This window comes from Protopterus annectens, chromosome 16.part0, assembly GCF_019279795.1.
Source record: "Protopterus annectens isolate FY-2018-M chromosome 16.part0, PAN1.0, whole genome shotgun sequence".
Lineage (NCBI taxonomy): Eukaryota > Metazoa > Chordata > Ceratodontiformes > Protopteridae > Protopterus > Protopterus annectens.
In genome coordinates, this window is record NC_056750.1 from 50,556,775 (window position 1) to 50,584,533 (window position 27,759).

At 37.2% G+C, this 27,759-nt stretch overlaps 1 protein-coding gene across 1 annotated transcript in view; it reads left to right on the plus strand.

Moving 5' to 3' along the window:
* Positions 1 to 27,759, plus strand: part of LOC122790978 — a 436,865-nt gene that overhangs the window by 137,750 nt on the left and 271,356 nt on the right. Inside the window, exon 2 of the mRNA XM_044058701.1 lies at positions 3,143 to 3,241. Within this exon, the coding sequence (XP_043914636.1) occupies positions 3,143 to 3,241 (99 nt within the window). The remainder of the gene's footprint in view (positions 1 to 3,142; positions 3,242 to 27,759) is intronic.

A 27,759-nucleotide genomic window follows, 5' to 3' on the forward strand; every position in this document is an offset into this window, starting at 1 on the left:
TGGTCACTGTAACACAGTTGATCAGTGTAGGGTGTATCTTATACATTTTTAAGAACTCTTTTATCCATGAATGTGGGATACTATCAAATGCCTTTTTTGTAGTCAATCCATGCCACACTTAGATTCTTTCCCTTTTTACAGTTTTCCACTATGATTTTATTTAACAAGAAATGATTCTTTGTTCCATATGACTTTCTTTTATTGCCCTTTTGTTCTATTGCCATAATTGAGTTTTCTTCTAAATGGATATAAACTCTGTCAGCATAATTTCTGTGTATAGTTTATACATCATTGAAAGGCAAGTTATTGGTCTATAATTTTTAGTATAGCTTGCAGGTTCACTCTTAAGTGGGACCATTGTTTTTCCTGTTGTTAACCAGGTTGGTGTCTGTTCAGGGTAGACATATAAATAGTTCTTACTTATGGCTAAATCTTCGTGCAAAGACTTTCAGCAAAAAGTTAGGCATTGCATCTGGGCCTGGGGTTTTCCAATTAGAAGCTTTTCTTAACTTTGTGTCAGTCTCTCTGACTGTTACTTCATCCCATTTCATATCCTGTACCTTTAAACCTCTTATTATTTTTTTAACTTCTTCTATCCACAGGATCTTCATAGATACTTCAAAATGTATCTACTTATTTTTTTTTAGGGTCTTTCAATTCCTTTTACCTTATTTCCCAATTCTCAATAAAACTTTTTGAGTCATCAATAAAATGTTTATTTTGTACTTTTCCTTTATATTTATCTTTGTATCTTGTAAGTATTTCCACCTGTGCTGAAGTTTTTAGTTTATTTGCAATAGTGCATGATAGAGCCTGGTCTCTTCTAATACGGCACATTGCTTTTATCACATCTATTTTTCTTAGTATTTTTATTGATTTGTTCCCTCTTCTATAGTCTTCTAACAGTGATTCTTTTGTCTTACCAGCTTTATAGTTTTCTCTATTTGATATTTCCATTGTGGTATTCAGTTTCTCCCCTTCCTTTCCCTCACTACTCTATGTGTTCTTGTGGTGGAACTTTATCAGTTATTAATTTAGCTGCACAGTAATATATCCTGATTACTTCTGTTATATCACATGGATCTCTATGAGCAGTCCTAATTACTGTGTTTGTTGGTTTTATCAGACTTTTGACTTTATTAACCCTCTGCAGCCTATTTCTTTCATTGATCTTGATATATCTATCCATGCTATTAAATCAAACAACTCTTCTCTTAGCTCATTTTCTTCCAAACTGAGGGCACATCCCTTGTTTTCCAATCCCTGTGGGCATTCTATAGAAAGTTCTATAGCATCTTCCTGTGGCAGCTTCTCTTCAGTTTCATCCTGTGCCATCCGTTGCTCTCTCATACGGGAACTCACTGGCCTATCACTCCGCAGCATTAACTGCATCAGAGTTTCCACAGTTTCCTGTTTCATCCCTTGTTGTCTAGCTTCAAGTGAATGTTTATACTGGCTTTCTGTGCAGCATTCCAAAATATCTTGATATGGCAACTGACCGATTGCTTCCTGTTCCACTGGTTTCCCCTTAATTTGGATATCCATTACTCTATCCTGTTGTGGTGCTTTCTGCATTAGATTTTCTACACTGAATGCTTCACTTTTCAGGTACTCTATGACTTCAGTTTATATTTCTTTAACTTCTCCATTACTAATCTCCTTTTCTACTTTTCCTCTTTGTCTTCTTATTTTTGTGTTGTAAAGTTTTCCTTATGGCATGCCTGGTGATGTAGAAGAGAGAGAGAGAGAGAGAGTAAACAGATAGTTGAAAGGAAAAAAATGTAACTCATGTAAAATATTCATAATAGATTGCCTCTGTGACACCCATACTGATGGAACTGTTAGATTTTGTGGAGATTATAAATTAACAGCTAGCCAATCAGCTTCTTTGGAACAACACTCCATACCTCAAGTGGAAATCTCTTTCACAATGCTGACAGGGTGGCAAACATGATTAGCAATAAAAGTATAATCAGTCTAAGAAATATTTGATTCAGGTAGTAAGAAAGTGATGTTTACATATGACCACATACCGGTGCATTTTTGAAAGATACAGATCATTTGTTGTAAGGTGTACTGCATGCAGCAGATATCTAGGTGATATTCAAATTAGTTGGGCAACACTTCATGAATATTTGTTGTTCAAGACCTGATAACATTAAAAGACTCAGATTTACATCTTAAGAAACATTATTTTTTCTGAAGTACAATGCTTGGAGCATGGAATCGATGCACAATCTATATATTACAGGGGCCAAAGGAAAGATATCGTGCAGGCTTAATTTACTTCCCGTGTTCTGAATTCAGAGTATACTTGAGACTGTTCTGATTTTTAACACATATGGCAAGCTTATTAAAACCCTTTGAATCTTTTGGTAGTCATATACTGTGGGCATGGGTAAATAATAAATATCATTGCAAAATTAGAAACTTTGGTACAATCTGCTAATGTGCTCATTCAATGTACCACTAAATGAGAGTCGATCCTTTCCTGTGATGCTTTAGCATCTGGTGTAAGAGCTGTGTTTTTACACATAATTGCTGACAGCAGTGAGAAATATCTTAGTTTATTTATTAGCACTTTGATACCTGCCAAGAAAAAGTACTCACAGCATTCATATTATAAAACATTGAGTTACGTTGCACAGCAAAGGGAAACCTAAGCCGTACATGGTTCAGTAAAAGTGCACCACTGACCAACGTTACAGTAATGCAGTTAAAATATTAAAATGTGTTGCAACCAGGTTATTGCTGTTCTCATTTGCTAAAACTATTATTCTGTTTGCATAGCCATTCCTTTTGGTTTTGCTTAATTAGAAACTGAACGACTTTTTACTTCTGGCCAAGTTATAACTCTTCTAGTTACTTATTTTTGTGAATGAACCAGAGTGCATGATATCTCTGAGCAATCTAGAACATAACTGACAATTTCTATAATTTGCATTAATCAATTTGAGGTGCATCTAACAAATATTTTCTCTGATTGATCAGGCATACAACAAATGCTACAAAAATGAAGATAATTATTCAGCAAGTCCATAAATTCAGAATACATAGAATAGCACAGAAATAAGTTATTTATTCATGCAGCATTATTTCCATGAATTCATGATATATTGTATGTTTTATTCTTTCAAACAAGAACGTTCCTACTTGATGTTGATCGTTGGAGCTTGTATTGGTACTGGCATCATTGTCCTAATAATTGTAGCAATAATAATCATCATATTGTGCAGAAAAGGTAAGCAGCTTGTTTTTCTAAAATAAAATCATTAATATCATTAAGTGTAAAATATTGTTTTTGATTTATATGTCAAAGTATGTCTTCATCATCAGTTAGCTTTTTAAGGATGGTGAGAATGCTATTATGGATTTATGCCAGAGGAATCTACTATCATTAATTTTAATATTGTATTATTTATAACCAGAGGGTTAAATCACATGCACATGTTAGGGACATTAGGAATGTTAAAGATAGTAATGCTCTAGCGAGGCATGTTAAAGCTCAAGGTTCACAGCATACATTTAAGTTTTTCATACTAGAAGTTGTGGAAGGTAATATTAGAGGTGGGGATGGCAGAACAAAAGTGGATTATATACTTTAGAGCAGATAAACCACCTGGTATTAATGATGATGTGACTTTAAAACATTTTCTTCGTGTACGCAATTTACAACATTGACTCTATAATATGTAGAGTGTGTTTATATTGTTTTTATCAACATTCATGTTTTAAAGTTGTTTCTGCTCATAAGTTTATGTAAATGTTTTTTATTGGTTAATTTGTTTTTAATTCATTTTAGTTGATTGGTTGTATATATGCTTAAATAGTTAATTGGCTTGAAATGCTGTAGTCTGAAGAAGCGACATTTTATCATGAAAGCGCTTACTCTGTTGGTTTATAATAAATATTGCATCTGGTGGCTGCTTGACTTGATACTTTGATTTTTATCTATATTTGTTGTCTTGTTCTTGGTGTTGTTGAGACATTATTTGTATACCTAGCTTTGTATTTTTCATAGTCATCATTGTGTCCTGAAAAGGTAAGCAGCTTGTTTTTCTAAAAAAAAATCAATAATATCATTATAGGTTCATAGGTTCATAGGCAGGTGCTAGGCTATTGGCCCTATGGCCTATACAAGCCTAGCCAAAAAGGTACCCTGGCTTTCGCCTTAAGTCTAAAATACTGTTTTATGATATATACGTCAAAGTATGTCTGCATCATCTGTTAGCTTTTTAAGGATGCTGAGAATGCTATTATGGATCTACACCAGAGGAATCTACTATCATTAATTTTAATATTGTATTATTTACAACTAGACAGTTAAATTACATGCACATGTCAAAAGCTATCACTTTCTCTCAACACTGCTCAGTTTTTGCTTTTTTCTTTGTAATGTTATTTATGTAGCTGTACTACTGAAAATATCAATTGCTTCTTTAAAGTGAAGACACTGTTCATATCATTAAGAACATAATTATTTTATGTATTTGCCAAACTGTTGCAATGTGTAGAATATGGTGTTTTGGGTTATTTTCTGAGCATGAGATTTTTCAATACTTGCTTTTGTTAACCTGATTAAACTAGCCATCTAAAACTAGTTATCTCAAAAGAAGATCACTTTGAGAAAGATAATTAAAGTGATCAAAGTCTAGAAAAAGGAAAGAGATACCCTGGGATTCAATAAACTCCATACAGGAATAGTGTTATTCCTGCATGGAGTGGTTTGTGTCCATATAGCACAGCAGCACACCTTTCATATTCATGAAGGCATGCTGCTGTTTAACCTACATGGACACAAAGCGTGAATGAGTGCAGGGGGCATGTTCAAGTACTACAAGACTTTCTAATCATGATCCAATATAATATTAGAGAATTTCAGTAATATTATTGCAGTATTTCGGTGTCCAAGGACACCAAAATGAAATAAATGACCATTTCAGTGTTTGTGGACACTAAAAAACATATGGCAGCAGGAAAGCAATGCAGGGGTTGTATGACAGGGTCTGTGACACAACCTCTCCATTGTAAAAGTGCTGTACAATACCTTGCAACCCACTAAAGCAGGAAATATGTACAAAGGCACAAATAATGGGGGATAAAACCCTGAAAAGGGTCATGTCTTCATATTGCCCTCACAACCTTAGAAAGTTGATAAGAAAACAGGTCATGCATTAGCATGAATTTCTGAAAGATAGAGTCTGAAAGTCAAACGTATGCCAATATTCCCTGACAGCAGTCCATGTGGACAAAGGCACAAATAATGGGGGGACAAAACATTAAAAATAGGGACACCACTTAAATATTACCCTCACATACCTAAAAAGTTGATAGAAAACAGGATATGTATTAGCATGAAGCTCTGAAGGATAGACGCCTGAAAGCCAAATGTATGCCATTATTTCCTGACTGCAGTCCTCAATGACTTGTCAGAACACCACAATATTCACTATATAACATAATAATATAAAATAATATTATATTTTTTCTAGGCTAAGGAAAGTTTAAGTGTAGCTAAGTGGGTGTGCGCATTATGGCCCTCCACTTACCATAGCTTAAACAACCCATAGGTAATAAATACAAATATACAGGTGAAATTCCCAAGCTGAGGCAGTGCAGTGGTTAGAGTCCCAGCTTTACATGCAGGCATTCACGGTTTAAATACCAAGACAGACAAGTTATTTCTATATAGGAAAGCAGTGTTAAAATTATTTTTTTAAACTTAAATTATGTTGTAACTATTTTTTGTCAACCAGGGTAGTGTAGCTGGTGTAAAATGGAAGTGAGAGTGCATATAACATGTGAAACCACCCATGTATACACAAGTGTCCCATACAGTATAGTCACACACCTTGCCACTGTAAGAAAAGAATAAAGAGATGTCATGTAAAGTAAGTCATATGCACTTAAATAATTGAAGTCAGTATTCTGATATATTTAATAAATGAAACGTGAGCAATGGTTAGCAATGCTCATCTATGCTTAGCAGGTGTAACCATTGCTAAAACATGCATGCTAAGCAGCTGGTAGCTCAGCTAAGCAGACTTGTTCACTGTTAAACAATGCTCAATAACTTCTCCTTTAAGCAATAGTAAAACTGGCTCAGCGGGTTTGGGCACTGCTTAGCGGATCTTCACCTTTTCAAAATGGTCCAATGACAGCAAAGGGTGGGAATATTGCACTATTTAAAAGTGCAGGCGGGAATACAGCCATAATCTGTTATAATCCATCTGTGCAGATACAATGGCTGGCATAGGAGAGGGAGTGCACTTTCAGGCACAATGCTGGAGCATTCAGGAGTCCAGGGTCATGGCTGGACTGCTAGTAAAAACCATGAGGAGAAACTGCTGCAGGGCCAGTACCAGGGCTCCCAATACAAAAGGAGGCCTGGGACCATCTCGCATGTGAACTCACCATTGCTACTGGCATCCCCCAGACTGGTGAGTAGTACGGCACCACTATGCCGACCTAAAGCGTAGGAACAGGGCACTTTTGAACCAGTGGATCCAAGATGGATGGGACCGGAATGCTCCAGTAGTATGTAAGTATCACTATCAAGTAGTTTGTAGCAAATACTAGCCTGGGAATATGATAGAGAAATATGCATAATGTGTGTTTTTCTCCCCTACAGCTGCAGCAGAGAGGGCTGTGAACATCGAAGCCCATGGTGACAGATGCTGAGGCTGTGTCTACAGTCTGTTGAGTACAAATCTATTTTGCAGTATATTGTTAAAATAGCTAAGAAGGAGTACATTGCTTACTGCTAGTAGGTATACTGTTAATGTGTGAACTGAATAAATAAAAAAGTCTGAGTGATGAATATTGAAGTACAATAAAGACCCTTAAAAACTGTTGTGTTTATTCTGGTATGTTGTACACATATATAGAATGTATATAGGTTCTTCACAGCAAATATGGCTGTGACACATACACTAACACATCTGTGAACAAACTGTTAGGAGAAACTGTAGATGGTGTAGCTGTAAACGAGATATAAACAAAATGTGAAATATATACTGCACTAAGCTCTGAACCCTGAATAGTAATATGTAAAGTATCAAAGTGTGTTCCATGCAGCACTGCCTTGTGTTAACCTTTGCTTTCCAGGTTGTAGTAATCCAAAGAAGTAATGTACAATACAATGTTGGAGGCGTGGGAGGTTGGCATAATGGTTAAGGTGTTCACCTTACAGGCACAAGGTGCAAGGTTTGATTCTTGCATAGGGTAATTAGCTAGGCTTAAAATGGCACACAAGGGCAGTTAGCCTAGTACTAATCTATGAAGCTATGAATAACTATCTGTCATGCATGCATCACAGGATTATAAGTTCAGACTGTCTAACCAAGAGACTATTAGGCAGAAAACAGTGAAACAAAAAACAGCAGTTCTCAGTAAGAGTGACGAGAAATAGCTTAGTTGTTAATTTTACACACCCAGACATGGTTCAAATCCAGAGAGCGGTACTAAGATGTGTGCATATCTACACACAAGGAATCAGGAATAAATGTAAAAACAGTCAGGTAGTGTTAACAGATATTTTCCTCACATGTTTTATAGGTAAGTAAATGTTGACAGTAACTGTATGAAGGGTATACTAATAAACTGTGTACAACTGTTCAATTGTCCCACCACATGCCTGCAAATGGCAGCAGGGTAGGTACATACAATATGCACTCTTCCCAAATCATACCTCTCAACTGTACAGATATTCACTGAATGTCCAGATATTTGTCTCAGATTTTGGGTCCATTTTACATAAAGTAGTGGTGTCATAGCAAATCAGTGGCAAACCATTATAGACTGAAGTTAGAAAATAATGATAGACATACAAGTGTCAGGTGTCATGTGCATCAGAAAAGCCGTGCAAATGCAAAACCTGTTATTTTATCAACTTTCTAAGTTTGTAAGAGCAATATCTAAAAATTGTCCATATTTATGGGCCTTTGTCCCATTCTTATGTATGGCTTTGTCCAGATATTATGCTCTAAGAGGTATGTTCCTGATACATGTCTCTCAAGTGTCACACTGTCATGGCTAATGGTCACTAGTGCAAATAATCCTTGACACAGATAGGAAACCAGTCGAGGTATGCCAGTAGCACACTCACATAACAGCAGTTCAGGGAACCCCTCCTGTGTCAGATATGTAACTCCGACATATACGAGTCCCCTCTAGTCATGTACCCAGAGTTATCACAGTTTTCCTCATACCATTCCAGGCTGAAAGTTTAATAGATATGTTTGTACTACAGAAGCTATGGGTCAGGGCCATAGATAGATGTAAAGTGAGGGCAGACCCATAGAATATTGAACAGTACTGTTGTGGAAAACAGAAGCATAAACAGTTGTTAATGGATTTTCTGTCTCTCCCCTCACCCCTCATCTGCATCAATAATTATTACTCATACACACAAGGGTGGCCTAATGGTTAAGGTGTTTGCCTTACAAACACAAGGTGCAGGGTTTGAGTCTCACGAGGGATAATTCGCTAGGCTTAAAATGGCTCGCAAGGGCAGGTAGCCTAGTACTAATCTATGAATATATGAATATACTGTGGGTATGTTGAGCTCCAACCTTAATGTTGTGACTTGTGTTATATTATTGTTAATATGTTTGATTGTTTGCATGTTAACATACCTTGTTCAAATACCATTGCTGGTGACCTGTTGCCATCAGTGTTACTGGCATGCTGTTACAATGCATACTGTTGTTCCATTTATGCATATGTTCTGTTTACTATGCAACAGTTTCAAATCTGTTTTATGGGGTTAATTGGAACACCCATGCATGCTGTTATAACTAATCTTGGAATGTGTTGTTCATGACTAACCAACATATTTTGTAAAACCTCAACACCATAACACATTTGGGAAGGCAAATTCCAGTAGATCTGCCTGTCCTGCCTCATCTGGCCATGGCACCAGCCCCAAGACTGTCTGGGACCCAACCTGGATCTCTCTTGTCCTCTAGTCCTTCACCACCTTCGGGTGGAACTGCCTCAGGGGATGGGGCCTGTCCCTCCCGGGAGCAAACGTGGACAGGATCCTGTCACCCACAGTCAGGTCCAGGGTTTGGTGTGGAGCACCCTTCGATCTGAGTTTGGACAGCAACTGCACCAGATTGAGGGCTGCCTGGCATACCTCAAGGGACAGGCCGCCCCACCTGTCCAGCCCACAGCACAGCCACTTTGGGGCCGGGAAGATGCAGTGGTGACTGCCCTTGTATGGGGATCTCAGTTCCACTGTAACCATATGGGGGCTCCTGGGCTTCAGATTCCCAACCATCCTCCCCATCAAATGTGTTTACATCCTCATGTGTCATATACTGTCCCTGTCTTCTGTCTTGTCTGTCTCTCTACCTGATCTCCCTCCCCAGAGATACCTACAATCCTTCCCCAACATCCCACTCTCACCTCAAAAAAAAAAGAAAACGCCATCTGTCCCCAAAAAAAAAATATCACCCCATACATAGCTGTCCATTTTGCACACGTGTCCACTAGACACATGTAATCTGGTCCAATCGGCTTGATGACACATTTCTGTTATCCTCACCCCTATCTCTGGGGTTTGAGTGTCCAAATTTACCTCCAAATTCTGTACAAATGTACAGCTGTTGCTGTATAAGAAATGGACAGCTATGGACCTTCACTACACCCATTCTGCACATCCCTAGCTGTTTTTCATATTGTCTTTCCCTCTGCGTGCACCTTTTTTGCCACTTTCCTCTCACCCCCTTTTTTTCTTTTAAAGAAATTAATGTGGCTGTAAGCGGGAGTAAACAAGTTTGTGCGATGCTAAGTGAAGCCAACACAGATTAAGCATCTGTATGGTTAACTGTGTGTTAGCATTGCTTAGCATCATGCAAATCCACGCAAACCCACTTAAAGCTGCTTAAAACTGCTATAATTACTCTGTCCCCATGAGCCACTATTCTGCCTAGCAACAAAATAATTAGCCCTGTCAAGTCTCAAACTTCAGCAGTAGGGAAAATATTCTGTAGAATCAGGTTTTGTATATATGTATGGAGATGCATATATATGGAAAAATATATACATAATATAAATAGAGATATACATATAAATATATATATATATATATATATATATATATATATATATATATATATATATATACATAAAAGAAAAAAAAAAAAAGATGTATGTATATATATATATATATATATATATATATATATATATATATATATATATATATATATATATATGGGTTCACTACATAATCTTGAAATTTTAAAATATCAAATTTCAAAATCCCGGGACTATGTAGCCGAAACCCCTAAATACCGAAAGACCAGAAGCACAAAATTCAAACTCTCGATGTTCGGAGATACTGAAGTAGTGCTTCTGGTGTTGGGGTTTGTGGATGGATAGGTGGAAGTTCAGGTAAGTATCTATGTGTAAGTGTGTTGGTTGGGGGCTTTAGTGTGTGTCAGTGTGTGTTGTGACTGTGATATGTGTGTGTGTGAGGGACTGTAAAATGTGTGGATGTGAGTTTCCCTTGTGTGTCTGTTTATGCAATCTCGGAGTTAGTATATTTAAGTAGAGGGGTGTGTGGGGGGTGCAGTTCCCCACATGGGGGGTGCAGGGGGCTTGCTCCCCCCTGCTTATCTGTAGTGTAGGATATGTTTTATTGTGGGTGGAAGTTGTGTGTATGTGTATGTGTGTGCTGTATGTGTGTTGTACGTTCAGGATTTTGAATGTCGCGCTTCTGGTCTTTCAGCATTTAGGGGTTTCGGCTATTTAGTGTCAAGACTTTGAAATTCCATATTTCAAAATTTCGAGATTATGTAGTGAACCCATATGTGTGTATATATATATATATATATATATATATATATATATATATATATATATATATATATATATATATATATATATATATATATATATGTGCTCATAACATGTAGTGGAGTCATACCTCAGAAACCATACCTCTCAACCTCTTAGTGCAAGAAGTCTGGGCAAAGGCTGTCAAAATGGGGGTACAATGGGCCAAAGTTAGGGACATATTTTAAATATTGCTCTTATAAATGTAGAATGTTGCTACAGTGACAGGGTTTGCTTCAGCATACATGTTCTGAAGGATGTGAGTTCTGAAACTGAAATGTATGTTATCATTTACTGACAGAAATTCTCAGATCACAATGATTTACCAGAGAAATAAAAATAATGAATCTGTTGAACAGATCAGAAATATGAACAATAAACCTGGACATCCTGAAACAATCCAGCCAGTCAAAAGGTATGCTCAGAACCCCTTAGTGCAACGAAGCTGGACCAAGCCTGACAGAGTGGAGGGAGAAAGCCATGAAGATAAGGCATATCTGAAAAACTGTAGTAGATAAGCTGACACAGTTGCTGCAGTAACACCCTCCTGTCTGTCCTAACATATATTAACTGAAATAGCACAAGTCCAACACTCAATTACTTCTCACTAGTTAGCAACTTAAATCCTCTCATCATCCCACTGATGTGTCAGAAACACAAAACCTTTATGGGGACCAGGCAACAGTACAGCCTACAAATATCTGGACATAACATCACCTTAGGGAAACTACACTGAGCTGCTAAGCATGTCACCAAGCACTGTCCAAACTAGAGTCAGACTGACACGACACTAACCCAAATCCGCTATGGGGAATTACACATGTATTTGCAAATATATCAGGCACTACAGGGATGTAACAGCATTGAAAAAAACACACACCAGTGTGAAAGTGCATACCCTCAACCAATTCCCCCACAGTCACAGTGACATACTGGTAAGCCAAATGAACAGTAGAGTATAAGGACTGTGTGAATAAAATCATCATCATGTTTGCCACTCACATACTACCCCTACATATACTGGCCCTATTCACAGTGTAGTTTGACACCTGACCATGGTACGGGACATGTCTCAGTCTGCCCCTACAAACACATGCAGCCGATAGACCACCAGAAACTGGAGCAGCATGCACAGTTAGATAGAAAAGGAGCCATAACACTTACATCTACCCCTCTACACAGGCCAAATAGCATTTACTCACTACACACTACACTGCTATACAATCTTCGCAGTCTGTCAATAATTCCGATAAATACACAGACCTCTCAACTAGACAGAGTCTCACAGAATGTCCAGGCTTTGCCCTCATATATAAGGCCTCCTTCACATAAAATGTCTGTCATTATAATACATCACTGGGATGGTATCAGGAATAAAGGCACTAAATAATGATATACTATACCTATCAACCTCTTACTGCATGACATATGGACAAAGCCTGACATACTTGGGGGACAGAGGCCCACAAACAGGGGCGTATTTGAAATATTGCTGTTATAAACTGAAACAGTTGCTGGTGTAACAGGGTTTGTTGTAACCTATCTTTTCTGAAGGGAATATGAAGTCAGAAGCATAAATGGATAATACCATTTACTGACTGCAATTCCCAGAGTATCCTACTGATTTTCCAAAGACAAAAAATGTCTGAGGTACACACCAAACATAAGAGTCCAAACTCTGGCCATACTGCGGATAGCCCTACAGTTGAGTGTTATGTCAACCACATAACAATGTCAGACTTAAAATGACACAGAATAGCCATGTCCACACAAAACCTGTTAAACTATAATTAATTCAACTGTATAACAGCAATACTTACATTCTGTCCCTATGTCTGAAACATTCTCCCCCATTTAGTTGGGCTGTCTCCACAGTTTTCATTGTAAGAGGTATTTCCAACTACCCTCTGTGATGCTGTTGTTCACACACCTCCATGAAGTTCTCCTCACAGGTAAGGAAAAGAGCAATGCCCACATGAAGTACTCAATTATAGGAGTGTGTTGCCTTGCCATTGGCTATAGAAATAGCAGCACAACTGTTCTGCATGCAGTTAACAAGTGGTGGACACTAATCGATGCACAGGACATCAGTTGCTCATGAACATTACCTACAAAATGCAAGCTGCTGCCTATGCAAAACAGATGTATACCCTACATCTTGGAGAGAGAGAGAGACAGACAAACAAACAAACCAACACAAATTGGAATAAAATCAACTATACTTGGAAAAAAAGGTATGTCAAACAAGTAATGGAATGCAATAGGGGGTATGTAATAATGGGAAATAGGAAGTTCAACAAATATGTTTCAACAAGACTTGCTGTACTGATATATTGCTGACCAGAACCTATGGCCATAGCATCTGGGTCTGTCTGCAATGACATAGATCACAGCTCAGGCCCCTGAGTCACCCCAGGAAAGGATGGCTCACATATGACTAATACTGGAGTGTGTGTTGAACAATATTGACTGTAACACTGCTAGGCCAGCTACTGGGATGTCGTAGATATCCATATGTTAATTGTGAATACAACTATGACATATATGTTTGTCTCAGGAATGGGAGAGACCTATACAGGGTATTTGCATAGTAAACTACTGTGGCAGATGTGTGTGTTGAACTGCATGTAGTATACTGAGCTCATATCATTCAACTGTCCAGTGTTATGCATACTGACCATATGTGTGCCTCATATTTGTAGTAATTTGTGTCTGAAGAAGTAACTTGATTACGAAAGCGCTTACACAATAAACGTACTTTTGGATTTTTTATTTTTGTGCCTGTTTCCTTAAATTTGGGATTTGCTGTTTGAGATAACTGCTTTGGAATTTGCTCAAATTCTGCTTTGGGACATTTCTTCATATGTTGTTATCTGTTGCCCATATATATGTCTGTGTATCACATGCAGCAGATGCAGATATATCTCATATGGGCCACCTACAGCTAGCTGAGGGTAATCCTGTCTGATGTGTGTGTGTGTGGGGACAGTTAAGGTGTACATAGCTGTCTGTATGCACAGACATATGTACACAATACAGTCATTGTATAGTCCAATGTGGTATCCAACATGTCCTGTGATTCTCAAATGTAGGACCATGCCCAGTGTGACCTTCTATAGTTAGAGTGGGAGTCCATTCCAGAGATAAGTGTACTCCGGTCTGGGGTTTTGTGTGCTACAGCCATACCTCTCAGGAGTACACAGGACTTTCCTCTGGATACTGAGTTTGTTTAGCAGATATTTTCTGACATATCTGTAGTCTGACACTGCAATGTATTGTCATTACCTAGTGCCAGATATCCTCAGACCATCACAGTGCTTTACAAGAGGAATACTAGTTGTATGATGCATAGACCAATATTATGAGGACAGCTATGTACATTGTTGCCCAACAAGGCCAGTTGTGAGGTGTGGCTACAGCCAATTGAGTGATGACACACTGTGTAAACAGTCCAGCAACTTGACGATATACTGTCTGGGGATCTCCTGCTTGTGTGGTATCTTTCAACCTGAGATGTCATATCCTTCTGTGGCCATACCTCTCACCTATACATTTTTTGGCAGATTCTCCAGGTGTTTGGCTAGAGGTTTCCCCCTGTCTACGTAAACTTGTGGTTTTATGGCAAATAAGTTACATATAAATGAAGAGTGATGTTACAAAATAATGACAGACATTACTGTCTCAGACTATATAATCTTCAGACAATTCCCGCTACTGCAAACCCCTCAACCTACCAACTTTTTTCAGTATGTAAAGGCGATATTTACAACACATGCCTATCATTGTGCCTTTGCTCCACTTTTATTTCTGCCCTTGTCCAGACATCTTACTGTCAGAGGTTGGGAGTTATGGGTGTGGGTACAGAGTGCATTCTACTGTGCAGGCATGTCCATTGTATGTAAAAGCAAACATAAAAAAAATAATTTTTGAAAATAACCACTGGCAACAGTACCAAAAAGCACTATATTCACAAAAGCCTTAACACTTTGGCTACACAGCCTTCAAGAAGTCCATTATATGTGTAGTGTATTCCACATAGCACTGTGACTTCCAGGTATGTCAGTGGCAGAACAGTAGGTGTCATTTACATGTCTAATAGTTGGCACTGCAGTTATCTGCACATGGCCCTGTCAAAGATGGCACTGTACCTAGGGCACTACAAGACAACTGCCAGGAGAACGTGCTAGCCAGGTCCTGACAGTATTGACCACACATACACATAGCTCACTGACCCCTGCATATTGTGGACATGCAGCATGTTTTCATGTGTATTGGAACAGCTCTGCCAATGTGTGCTATGCTGCTATTTCCCTGCAAACATACATGTTACTGCATTTCTGTGGGTAAATGAGGGGGTACACCTGTCAACTGTACACATTTGCACAGACTGTGCTCATATTTGCTTTACATTTTGGTTCCATTTACCATACTATTGTGCCCTGTCTTGGGGACTCGAGACATATCAGTAAAGATTGTAATGGGATACATTTGAGTTTTAAACTTCTTACCCTTCATAGCCTTACTACAACTGGAAGACCTGCTATGCTATCACTGTCTGAGTCTGTAGGGGTGTAATTCAACATTGCCACCATTTGTGGGCCTTTTCCAGACATTTATCTCTGGTTTTCTACAGCTGATATGCTGTGTGGGTCTGAGGGGTGGGTATGGGACCCCCACACTGACATCCATGCCTGTGACCTATGACCCCCTAGTTAGTTGTCCCCACACATATACTGCAGTTGAATTTTCCACCTGGGGCACTACTGCATAGTGTGGGGAGGCCAGTATTGGGCAGACGTTTCCTGGTGTCCAGATAGCTGTCAGTTGTCTGCTGCTATCCCAGTAGGCTACCCCATTCCCTTGCAAACATGCAGCATTACCATAGATGTGCTTTCAAAACATACTAATCCATTCATTTATTGTGAAGAAGACTGACTTACCTTGTACCTGCAGCAATTGTGAGGATGGTGTTTGAGGACCGCCTATGTTGGATGCACACAGTACACTGCCTATATATGGTAAGTTACAGGTAATGTGATGTGTGTGCCATCCATTTTACTGTGTGTGTGAGTCAGAGAGTGGTGTCAATCCCTGGTGTCCCTACAGTGTCAGTGTGTGTGCTATCTGTTGCCTCTTTGCCAAGGCCTGAGCATACTGGGCATGCCTCCATCTGCCTACAGGAGCAGGCTCAGGAGCCTCCTCCTCTGAGTCCCTCTGTGCCTGTGGGAACCTTAGCAATGGTGGTGGGCTATGTTGCCCTTCTCCATGCTGTTCCTGCTGCAGCTGTTTCCACAGGATCACATTGTGTAGCATGGAACATACTATGAACATGTGTGCACATGTGGCTGGAGAGTACTGCAAGGCTCCACCAGATATGTCAAGGCAGTGGAACCATGACTTGAGCATCCTAAACACATACTCTGTAATGATCCTGGTCTGTGTGTGTGTGTCTCATGGCATTCTTGTGTGGGTGTGTGTGCATTTCTGATGGGTGTCATTATCTATGGCTTCAGTGCATAGCCAGCATCCCCCACCAGATGGATATATGGGATGCTCCCATTGGCAAATGCCTGGTACAGCTGTGACGAATGCCAGATGTGGGAGACATGATAGCTTCCAGGGCTGCCAGCAGACACATTTCATGATAATGCACTGGGCATTGCACATGACCTGGCATTTGATGGAGGGGAAGCCCTTGTGGTTTATGTATAACCTACCCTGTACACTGGATGGTGTTTCTATGTGGATGTGCATGCAGTCTATCGCACCCAGTACCTCCAGCCATTCTGCTACACGGTGGAACAGACATATATTTCTGGTCAACTCCTCACGGGTGTTGGGGAAGTAAATGTGCTCAGCAGCATGGCATCCAGGGGAACTGGTGGATTAACCTGGATGCAGATGCCTGTGAGACCCCCCCATGATGTCCCCAATAGGTCTTTGGAAAGTACCTGTAGCTGGTATTCTTAAGTCTACACATACATTGGTATCCACTGGAGTGGGTTCCACTCTGTTGGCTCTGGGACTGAGTTGAGGCCAGCACAGCTTGATGATTTTCTGAAGTATGTCTCTGTCCACCCTGTAGCACTCTACTATCTCCATATCATGTAGCCCCTGGTAGGTTACCCTGGGTCTGAACACTCTTCTCCTCTTCCTCCTAAGTCTGTGGCAGTTGTCAGCATTATCCTCCTCACCACCCACAGCCTCTAGCAGATAGTGATGGATCAAAGCAATGGCAGCCCCTAACATTTTTCCAGTTAAAATTCCCTCGCATGTGTACATCAATGGTGCAGAGTTTGTGGGAAAAAACAGACTGTAAGGTGTTTCCATGGTTTATATTGTTGTCCTGTAGATGCCGCCTGTGTGATTGGCTGACTATGATGCATTCCACCTGTATGATTGGCTGACTATGATGCATTCCACATGTATGATCGGCTGACTATGATGCATTCCACCTGTATGATTGGCTGACTATGATGCATTCCACCTGTGTGATTGGCTGACTATGATGCATTCCACCTGTGTGATTGGCTGACTATGATGCATTCCACCAGCTAGCTATGTAATTTGTACTTGATTGCTTTCATTCTACTAGTTCCCTTTTTTTTACCTTTTTCCCCTTCCCATTTCCTCCACTTTTAAGCCCCGAGGTGTGCCATGCAAACCCAGTGCCCAAATGTAAACAGTCCTGCTATTCAGTTTTTTTTTTTTAAGACCAAACTCATTTAGCTAATGTAAACACTGAGAAATGTCCTTCCCTAGATGCAAACATGCTCTTCATTTCATGGAATAAGTCAATACAGCCTCAGACACACCCCTTGCATAGCTGTGCTTAGCTAAGCTTATCTGGGAACTGTGGAGCTCCAATGTGCTTACACCAAGCATGACACACCCCCTTTTCATGTCTGCTGCTCCTTCTGCTTACACGATTGTGTTATAGCACCTACACGGTTTAGGTGCAGTTTGGCACTTAGACTATTTTTGTGATTCAGTAAATTTCCCCTCATTTTCATACCCCATTGCATTAGTCCCTAGTTATTGCACTACACTAGAGCCTTTCCCCTTAGCAATCACTGTTCCCTGGTATTGTTTTAATTCTGCATTCCATAGACTGTAATGGCAAAATGCAGATTTCTCTACAATTGTGTTTTCACATTTTTTTTTCGGCATGGTCCCGTTTGCGCACCGCTGCCCTATGCTTGAACGGCCGAGATTGACCAAAAAAAACCTTTTATTTTTAGGAAAATTAAACACTTTTCCATGCCAATGGCCATATATTTGGCCATTGGCATGCCTAAAGATTATAATATATGCTTTTATTTGAGCTGTCATGCCTCTATTTTAATTTTTGCAAAAATGTATTCGGCTAATAACCGAATATGTTTCTCCAACTAACATTATTCTTGCACGGATGCCTGCTTGCTTGCTGAATCACTAATTCACCTCATTTGCATAGTTTTAACCTGAAAATGAGGCAATTAGAATTATGCAGTGGTGTCTGTGCAGGAATAGTGTAGGCAGGCTTGTGCACGTCAGAACAGTAGTTTACTGGATCGCTCGATGGCCATATTCCGTGCAGGAATGGCTACACTGATCCTGCATGGAGATGGCACTTTATTGGATCCCTGGGATACTTAATTAGTAATGAATACTGGAGCTAGGGGATGTGCAATATTTGCCCATGTGTGCTCATGTTAGACCATAAGGACAAAGCCTGAGTTGTCAAATGGACTTATTGAATGTTTCCTTTATTGAAAACTGTTTTCCAATTTCTCTGTGCTTTCTTTGTATCTGTATTATATGTGCACTAAAAGGCTAAACTTAATACCTTTTTCCTGTCCAGTGTTACTAAAATGGCTTTCTATTATTTTGGTTATTTATGTTATATTATTTCCCAGTTTAGTTAACCTAAGCCACTGGAAAAGCATTAATCTTTCAGCTTAAGTTACTCAGCCTGCACAGTAATACACAACAGAAATTTAAATAATGCACATTTTGCCTAGTTTTATACAGTGCATAAAAAAAAATCTGCACAAAGAAATTCACTTCACTGACTTAGCTGTTGAAACTAATTACTAAAACAGCTTACTCTGTTATGGAATTATTCACTCATTGCTCTGTACATTTTACTATGATCAATAGAAATAATAATAAGGGAAATAAAATGCAGGGAAAAAAGGGAAATAAAAATTCCTGGACCACTCCAAGGTCTTTGATATTGTCTCCCATCCTATTCGTCTGGCCAAACTGTCAAACCTTAATTTCTCTTCTTCTACTATTTCCTGGTTTTCTAGCTACCTCTCTGATCGACTGCAATCTGTTAAATCACTCTCTGGTCTATCCCCTCCCCTCCCTGTGAAAATGGGAGTCCCCCAAGGTTCTATCCTTGGCCCACTACTCTTTAATATTTTTACTAATTTACTACATACCTCTTGTCCCCAATCATCCCTTATACAATATGCAGATGACTCAACTGTCATCACCCTTGCAGACACTCCCTCTGACCTCAACTCTTCCAACCAAGCATCCTTTAACTTCATTGAATCCTGGCTCCATGACAACAAACTAATTCTCAACCCTAAGAAAACTAAGCTCTTACTTTTTCTCCCCAAAAACCTCACTAATCGCAAATCTACTTTTACTATACTGTCCAGCAATAACACATATATCACAGTCAAATCTAACACTAAACTGCTAGTAGTCACAATCGATGACCAACTTAAGTTTTATTTACATGTGTCTAATTCTCTTAAAAAGACACACCAAAAAGTAGGGCTCCTTTACCGCAACAAAAAGTACTTTACTAGCAAGGTAAAAATAACTCTCTCACATGCATACCTTCTTCCTAATTTATTGTATAGCTGTCTCATTCTTACTAATCTGAACTCCTCACTCCTAACCAAACTCAAATCAACCTACAATAAGGTGGCTAGATTAACTGTACACCATACTTATAAGGCTCACCACTGTCTTTCTCTCAGACAATTAGACTGGCTAGAATTACCCCACCAGCTTCTCCTCTCTTAACTTCAGATTATTCACTCAATCCAATACCAGCACTCTTTTTGTCCTAGCCTTACTCCTATTATCTATAAATATTCCCCAACTAGACCTCTGCATAGCTCTGGCCAAGACCTGCTTCAAATATATAAACCCAAGACCAAAACTGGTTGCAACCTCTACAATTACAACCCTGCCATATCCGGGAACAAACTTCCCTTAGAAATTAGATCCTTAAACACCCTAATCAATTCAAAACAGCCACTTGAGAATACCTAAAAACAAACTGGTCTTGCCACTGCACTCATCCCCCCTAAACTACTTTCCCATGCATCTATAGACTCCTATCACCTCCTCCCCTCCCACTTACACTCTCTCACTGTATAATTTTCACTAGCCATTTTTTCATGCATACTCTCACTAGCCTCTTTCCTTGAGCAACCTACAATCTTATCTTAGCCTTTTAACCTTGTTTACTCATCTATCTTCCTCTTCACTCTGCTCCTAGTCTCTCTCCTTTTTTGGAACTGTACTAAACAAAATGTCTACAAATTATTGTTTGCAGCATGGATATAGAACCATTTATGTATTCCACTTGTATTGGTTGAATGCTTTACTCTTGACACAGCCTCATTCTCAACTACTAGTGTAAAACTATACTCACATTGTATTGTAAATGATGAATACTTACTGATTATACATATAATCTAATTCTCCTGTGTAATTAAACTGTATCTCACTGTGGAGCTTTTCTTCCCGGGTCTCCGCTGAAAATGGGTAACTAAGCTCAGTCAGACTAACCTGGTCAAATGTAAAAATAAAATAAATAATAAATAAATAAATATTTAAATGATAATGTAGCTATTCATTTATTGCTCTGTACTTTTTTACTATGATTAATAGAAATAATTACATTGGAAATTGTTTGGAGAGTGACATAGTAAGTTTACTACATCATTTGTGTTTATATGACTTCTTTTGTGATTGTGGTGGGGTCAATATTGTTAGATAATGAATCTATATAAGTGTTTATATCCCTAATGTGGAAAACTATATGGTGATAGTTGTTTTTAAATATTTTTTTCCAAACCGGTTTACTATATTATATTTTCAGTGTTTCAGTGTTTAGCTGTGTTCTGTATTTAATGTTTGATTTCTTACATAGAAAATTCTGGCAGGTGGCTTACTATGCCGGACTAAAGGCAGTCGTTTTCTGATTATCATTGTCCTTCTGTCTTCAGACATCAGAACTGATTTATATTTTCCTCTGCTAATTTTTCCTGTAAGGACTATTCCTCAGACTTGCCCGCCATTGACTATTCTGGGAAGGAATTTTGGAGTCATGTACTTGTGTTATTACCCCCTTTGCAGTTGCTAGAATGTGGCGATGCTACACAGGAATACTCGTACAAATATCATTGTTATCAACCTCTCTTCTGTCACCTAGAATGTGACAATGTTACACAGGAATACTCGTACAAATATCATTGTTATCAACCTGTCTTCTGTCGCCTAGAATGTGGTGATGCTACACAGGAATACTCGTACAAATATCATTATCAACCTCTCTTCTGTCACCTAGAATGTGACAATGTTACACAGGAATACTCGTGCAAATATCATTGTTATCAACCTCTCTTCTGTCACCTAGAATGTGGCAATGCTACACAGGAATACTCGTACAAATATCATTGTTATCAACCTCTCTTCTGTCGCCTAGAATGTGGTGATGCTACACAGGAATACTCGTACAAATATCATTATCAACCTCTCTTCTGTCACCTAGAATGTGACAATGTTACACAGGAATACTAGTGCAAATATCATTGTTATCAACCTCTCTTCTGTCACCTAGAATGTGGCAATGCTACACAGGAATACTCATACAAATATCATTGTTATCAACTTCTCTTCTGTCGCTTAGAATGTGGCGATGCTACACAGGAATACTCGTACAAATATCATTGTTATCAACCTCTCTTCTGTCACCTAGAATGTGACAATGTTACACAGGAATACTCGTGCAAATATCATTGTTATCAACCTCTCTTCTGTCACCTAGAATGTGGCAATGCTACACAGGAATACTCGTACAAATATCATTGTTATCAATCTCTCTTCTGTCGCCTAGAATGTGACGATGCTACACAGGAATACTCGTGCAAATATTATTGTTATCAACCTCTCTTCTGTCACCTAGAATGTGGCAATGCTACATAGGATTACTTGTACAAATATCATTGTTATCAACCTCTCTTCTGTCTCCATTTTCTACTTGTAATCAGGGTGTCACGTTAAATGCTGCCATCTCTCTCTCTCTCAGTTCAGTGCCACTCTCCTACCTTCATCAACAGTCATGCCTCATTCCCTCTTCCCTTTGTCCAGTCTGTCCCAAATCTTCATCACCAGATTGTCTTCTCCTTTCCTGCAGCTGTGCATGAATCACAGTAATCTGTTCTAGTTGGTCTTCTCTGGAATTAGAGCAATGCTGGCGTCTGATGTCATCATTTCTTCACGTGTCACAGTGTGCATTCTACCACTCATCTACATCACCTTTAGCTTCCTCAACTGCTTTGTCTTCAATGTCCAGGTAGCTGTACCATGCAGTAGAACTGGATACATCAATATTTTGTATACCTTACCTTCTGAATTCCTTGTATTTCTTCTGTCACACTGTACCCTGACACTTTGTATCAGTTAGCTGCAGCCCCTCTGAATCTAGCTTTGACCTCCTCATTCCAGGTCCCTTCTCCTGAACCATTCCTTCCCGATGCTTGAGGCTGTTAACCACTTGTTTCCATTCTATCTCAACATAGCAGTATATTTTCTATATTGTAGAGGGATGACTTTGCTAGTTTGATCTTCTGGTGTTATCACTTCACCTTCCAGCAGGGCCTCACACCAAATCCCTGGTTGGTAGATTGTTTACAAGATTGCTGTATAGTGTTTTTCACTGTTTTTCCAAGATTGATGCAAGTTGCATAACTTTTCTCCCAGTATCTTTATTTCATTTTTAAAACTTGTTAAAGTTATTTAAACTTATTTAATTTTTAAAATGTGTTGAGCATCAATTAATTGCACAAAAAACATATAACATAACTATGATGCTAACTATGCACAAGAGTGCTAATTTCCTACATAAATATTCTAACAAATAATGTCATAAATATAGTAATAAAACAACAAAATAAGGGCTGTCCTGAGGGAAAAAAGTATTTTGTTAACTTCCTCAGATAATTTCTTATGACTATGCAATGAAAAAATGTATGATTAACTACAAAGTATGATTATAAAGTTTATCCCAGTGAAGAATGTTTATTTTGATTGATTACTATTAACCTGTGTGCTTTAATATATTTGATAGAAGCTTGTTTACATCCTTCTCATAACATTTTTGATCTGTCATGCCAATTTTGAGCAATATAATGTTTTATTGATCAGAAAAGACCAATTAGTATATGTAATTCAAGCTGTACCAAGCCCGGAGGGAGGATATGTAATACTACAAATTCCCAATTTAAGGTAGATTTATTGTATCATATTTTCTCTACCCTGACTTTTAGGGAGCACCACAGTTTATAAGCGCACTTACAACTCCAAAGTATGTAATATATCAGCTCTTTGATATCTGCATAGGGGACAGTTTGGAGAAGATGTGGGGAAAAACTTGTTAATTATATCTGGGCTCAAATATGCATTTTTACAATCACTAATTGGGTATATAGGAGTTTTTGAAAGGTAATAAACTTGGGCTTGATTGCATGGATTGGATTCTTTGATTTGGTTTAATTGAAGGATTAATATTAGTCCAGTATTTAGAATAAATGGTAGAATTTTGATATTTAATAGATATAAGTAATTTATAAACATTTGATAATTTCTCATTGGAGGTAAATTCAATCCATATCAGTTTGCACACACTTACATTATGTTCATTAATTTTAGGATCATCCAAAAGCTTTGAAACAAGTTCTTTACAATATAGCTTTTGGGCAGATTTAGAGCATCTCTCAGGTCAATAATTGAGAGACTTTTATGGGTATGGGTCCTTTAACATTCTCTGAATCTGTTATCCAAAACAGTTTTATCCTTGAGTAATGAATATTTATAGAGATTTAGGACTGGGTTATTTAATTTATGTTTAGGGTTAAGATTAATTGGTTGAAGTATCATAGATGATTTTTTTAAATGTATCATACCTATCAAATCTTGACAAATTTTTATCATATGCTTTAATAATTTACATATTTTGAAAGTTGTCAGGTTCTCCTTATTAAAGAAAAGTAAAGATATAGGATTGCATTGCTATTTGTGTACATAGTCATACCACAATTTAACTGATATGGGACTTCAGTTGTTATGGTTTAGATTAAGATTGATATCATAATAAATCTTAGAGTCTGGGAGGCCCAATTCATCAATATTTTTAGGGTGTGTCAGATTCTGGTAGCTGATTCTGATAGAGTTAGGAATCCAAACAAACTTTTACAGACTTATGTTCATATCTTTAAAGAGTTTATATTGAATTTTCAGATTTGATGCATTAAATTTGGAATAATAATCTGGGGAGTATATTCATTTTAATAATGCCAACTCTGGATAAGAACGATAGATTACGTTTGTTCCATATACAAATGTCTTGTTTGATAGTAGTCGATAATTTCATTAGATTCTCTTGGTAAAAGAGAGTAAGATCATGCTAAAAATTTATACTAAGATATTTTAATGAATTACTTACCTTAATTTCTGTATTAGGAACATAGTCAATCAGATTATAGTTTGGGTTTAAGGGAACAATGGAAGATTTAGTCAGGTTTAATTTATAATTTGATAATCCAGAAAAGATATCTATAGATTGTAGAATTTTTGATAAGTCAGTACTAGGCAAGGTAAAATAAAGATTTAAGTCATCAGCAAATGTTGTTAGAGGTACATGTGTGTTATAAATTTCAGGATTTTGATGAAAGTTTTTTTTGTGTTATAAGAAGATATTATATATATATATATATATATATATATATATATATATATATATATATATATATATATATATATGGGGATAGTGGGCATCCTTCCTTGTTGTCTTGTTCCATTAATAATTTTCAATGGAGAAGAAGACAATTTATTAATATATGACAATGTACAGGCATTAGTATAGAGAATTTTTTATCCATTTAATAAAAGATTGTGGTAGATCAGATTGTGGCATAAGTAAAAAAAGAAAATCTAGATCAAGTCAGTCAAAAGCCGTAAAAGCATAAACTTCAAGTACAAAGACTGAAATATTTGTTGTTTAGAAAGTGTAATCAAAATATCTAATGTAAGTGTATAGTCATAGGTTTGTCTAGTTTGTATAAATTCATATCGATTAGGTGAGATTTTTTTGGTAGTATAAGTTTCAGTCTATTTGCTTGTAATGAGGCAAATATCTTAATATCTACATTTATAATAGAAATCTGTCTGTAGCTTAGTGGATTTTTAGTATCAGATTTGGCTTTAGTAATAAATATTGTTTTGGAATTATTCAGATATAAGTCTGGATTGCCATTTTCTTTTATATAATTAAACAAGTATAATAATATTATTAAAATTATTGGGTCAAAAGTTTTATAAAATTCAGCAATTAGATCATTAGGACCAGGGGATTACCATCTTTAAGATTATTAATTATTAGTAAGATTTCTTGTTGAGTAAACAGTGCACTAAGGAGATTTTTTTGGTCTTTTTTAACTTTTAGAAATTGGTCTTGTTCTTGGGAGTCAAAAGAGAGATTATGTTCACCATAAACTTGAGAGTATAATTGGGTAAATATTTGCATAATCTCTTCTCTAATATTGTATAGTTTATCTTGGTATGAAATTTCAGTTATCAGAGGAGGGTCTTAATGACATTTATAAATTTTGCCAGAAGTTTGGAAGGAGCTTGGACCCATTTTGAATATTTGGCTAAGGTTTTTGTTTCATAAAGTGATTGCTGCATTACATATAGTAGACAGAGTTCTTTCTGAAGTTCAGTTAGATATTTTACTGAATCAGACTTATAGTCTAAACACAATTCATTTTCCAGTTTATTGATCTTATCTTTTATTATATTCTCTTTTAACTTGTAAGATTTTTTTGTAGAACACCCTTTACTTATAAAAGTACCTCTGATTTGAGTTTTAATAGCAGCACATAGAACACCCTTTACTTATAAAAGTACCTCTGATTTGAGTTTTAATAGCAGCCCATTGAATATCAAGTGGAATTTGAGAACTGGAAAAATTATTTAAGAAGTTACTTAATATATTATTAATTTCTGACTTACCTTCTACATCTTTCTGAAGTAAATTAGAGTTTAAAGTCCAGTTATTAGTGTTTTCTGAGTTATAAGTAATAGACCAATTTATATTCTAGAATGATTAGAAAAGAATCTAGGTTCTACATAAAAAAGTAAGATCAGTTCTTAAAATATTTCTGATATTAGAAAGAAGTCTAATATAGCCCAAGTTTTCTAACAATGAGAATAATAGGTACATTTTATTGGGGTGTTTTTATTATCTCGGGAGTTAAAAGGATTGAATAGGCTAAAGTCTGTTTTTTTAATGCTGATATTGCATCTGATACATAAAAAAATATATGATTTACTTCTATTTGTTCTGTCAGATATGGGATCATTAATGGCATTCCAGTCCCCACCAACAATGTAGTAATGATTAGGGAAAAGACTTAATAGTTTATATACTATCATAATAAATTCATTTTGTTTAGTGCAAGGTGCATATACGTTTAAGAATAATACAGGTTTATCAAAAAAGCATTTTTAATAATTACATATCACTATCTTCTTTCATTGTCTGAATCTTCTTGCAATAGTGTATCGTTGTAATATTTTTTTTAATAATAATTGCAACTGCAATGCTGTTTGAGTTGTTACCTCACTCCATGATTATTTTGAGCCATTTTTCCCTTACTTGAGACCACTGGCTAGATCTCATGTGGGTCTTCTGGACAAATACAGTTTCTGCTTTTGACTTAAAAATTAAATGAAAAATAACTTTCTCTTTTTATCTGTTTGGATTCCCTTCAGCATTCTCTGAATCTTTTATCCACATAAATGTTCCCCATGAAAACATTTAGTGAGATGAAAAAAATGAACATTTCATAAATCATACACCAAAAGTTTGAGAATAATTTTGATAAAGAAAGCAAATAGCACTTAACCCTTCCTGGAAAAACCCTGTGCCTAACCATGACCTCACAGCAGCAGGATTAAAATAATTTAATATTCATTAAAGGGTTATACGAATAAAAATACCAATAACAAATTTGTGCACACTCTCGACTCATTGCTTTATTTAGAATGATAATTAGAATAAAAATACATTTTAAATAGGGAAAATATAACACAGCTGTCCTACATCACAATACATAGCTTTTGACTGATGTAATGTATAATATGATAAAATGAAAGAAAAGAGAGCTTAAAAAATTAATATGAACAGATGAACTAAAATTGCATTGAAATGCCCATTTTTAATTAAATTTATTGTAGAACGTTACAACATTTAATATTATTACAAATTATGAAAATACTGCATTAAAATCTTAGGCTATTTACTAATTAAAGCCAGTATCCATACTTTCATTTAGTAATAGATGCAGAAACAATTTGCAACCATTTATGATATGACTTCCTTCAAAATTAAAGACAGGAAGTGCACAAGAATGTCATCATCGGATATACACCATCTTCAGTCACTTCACAGAGTGAGGAGTCAGTGTTTCATAGGTTCATAGGTTCATACTAGGCTATCTGCCCTAGGGCATTTATAAGCCTAGCCAGAGTGTGCTTGGCTTTCGCCACCCATTTTAAATTAATTTTGCTATTCCCTTTTTCGAGATTATTATACTGTGCCTCTGTTTAACAGTGACA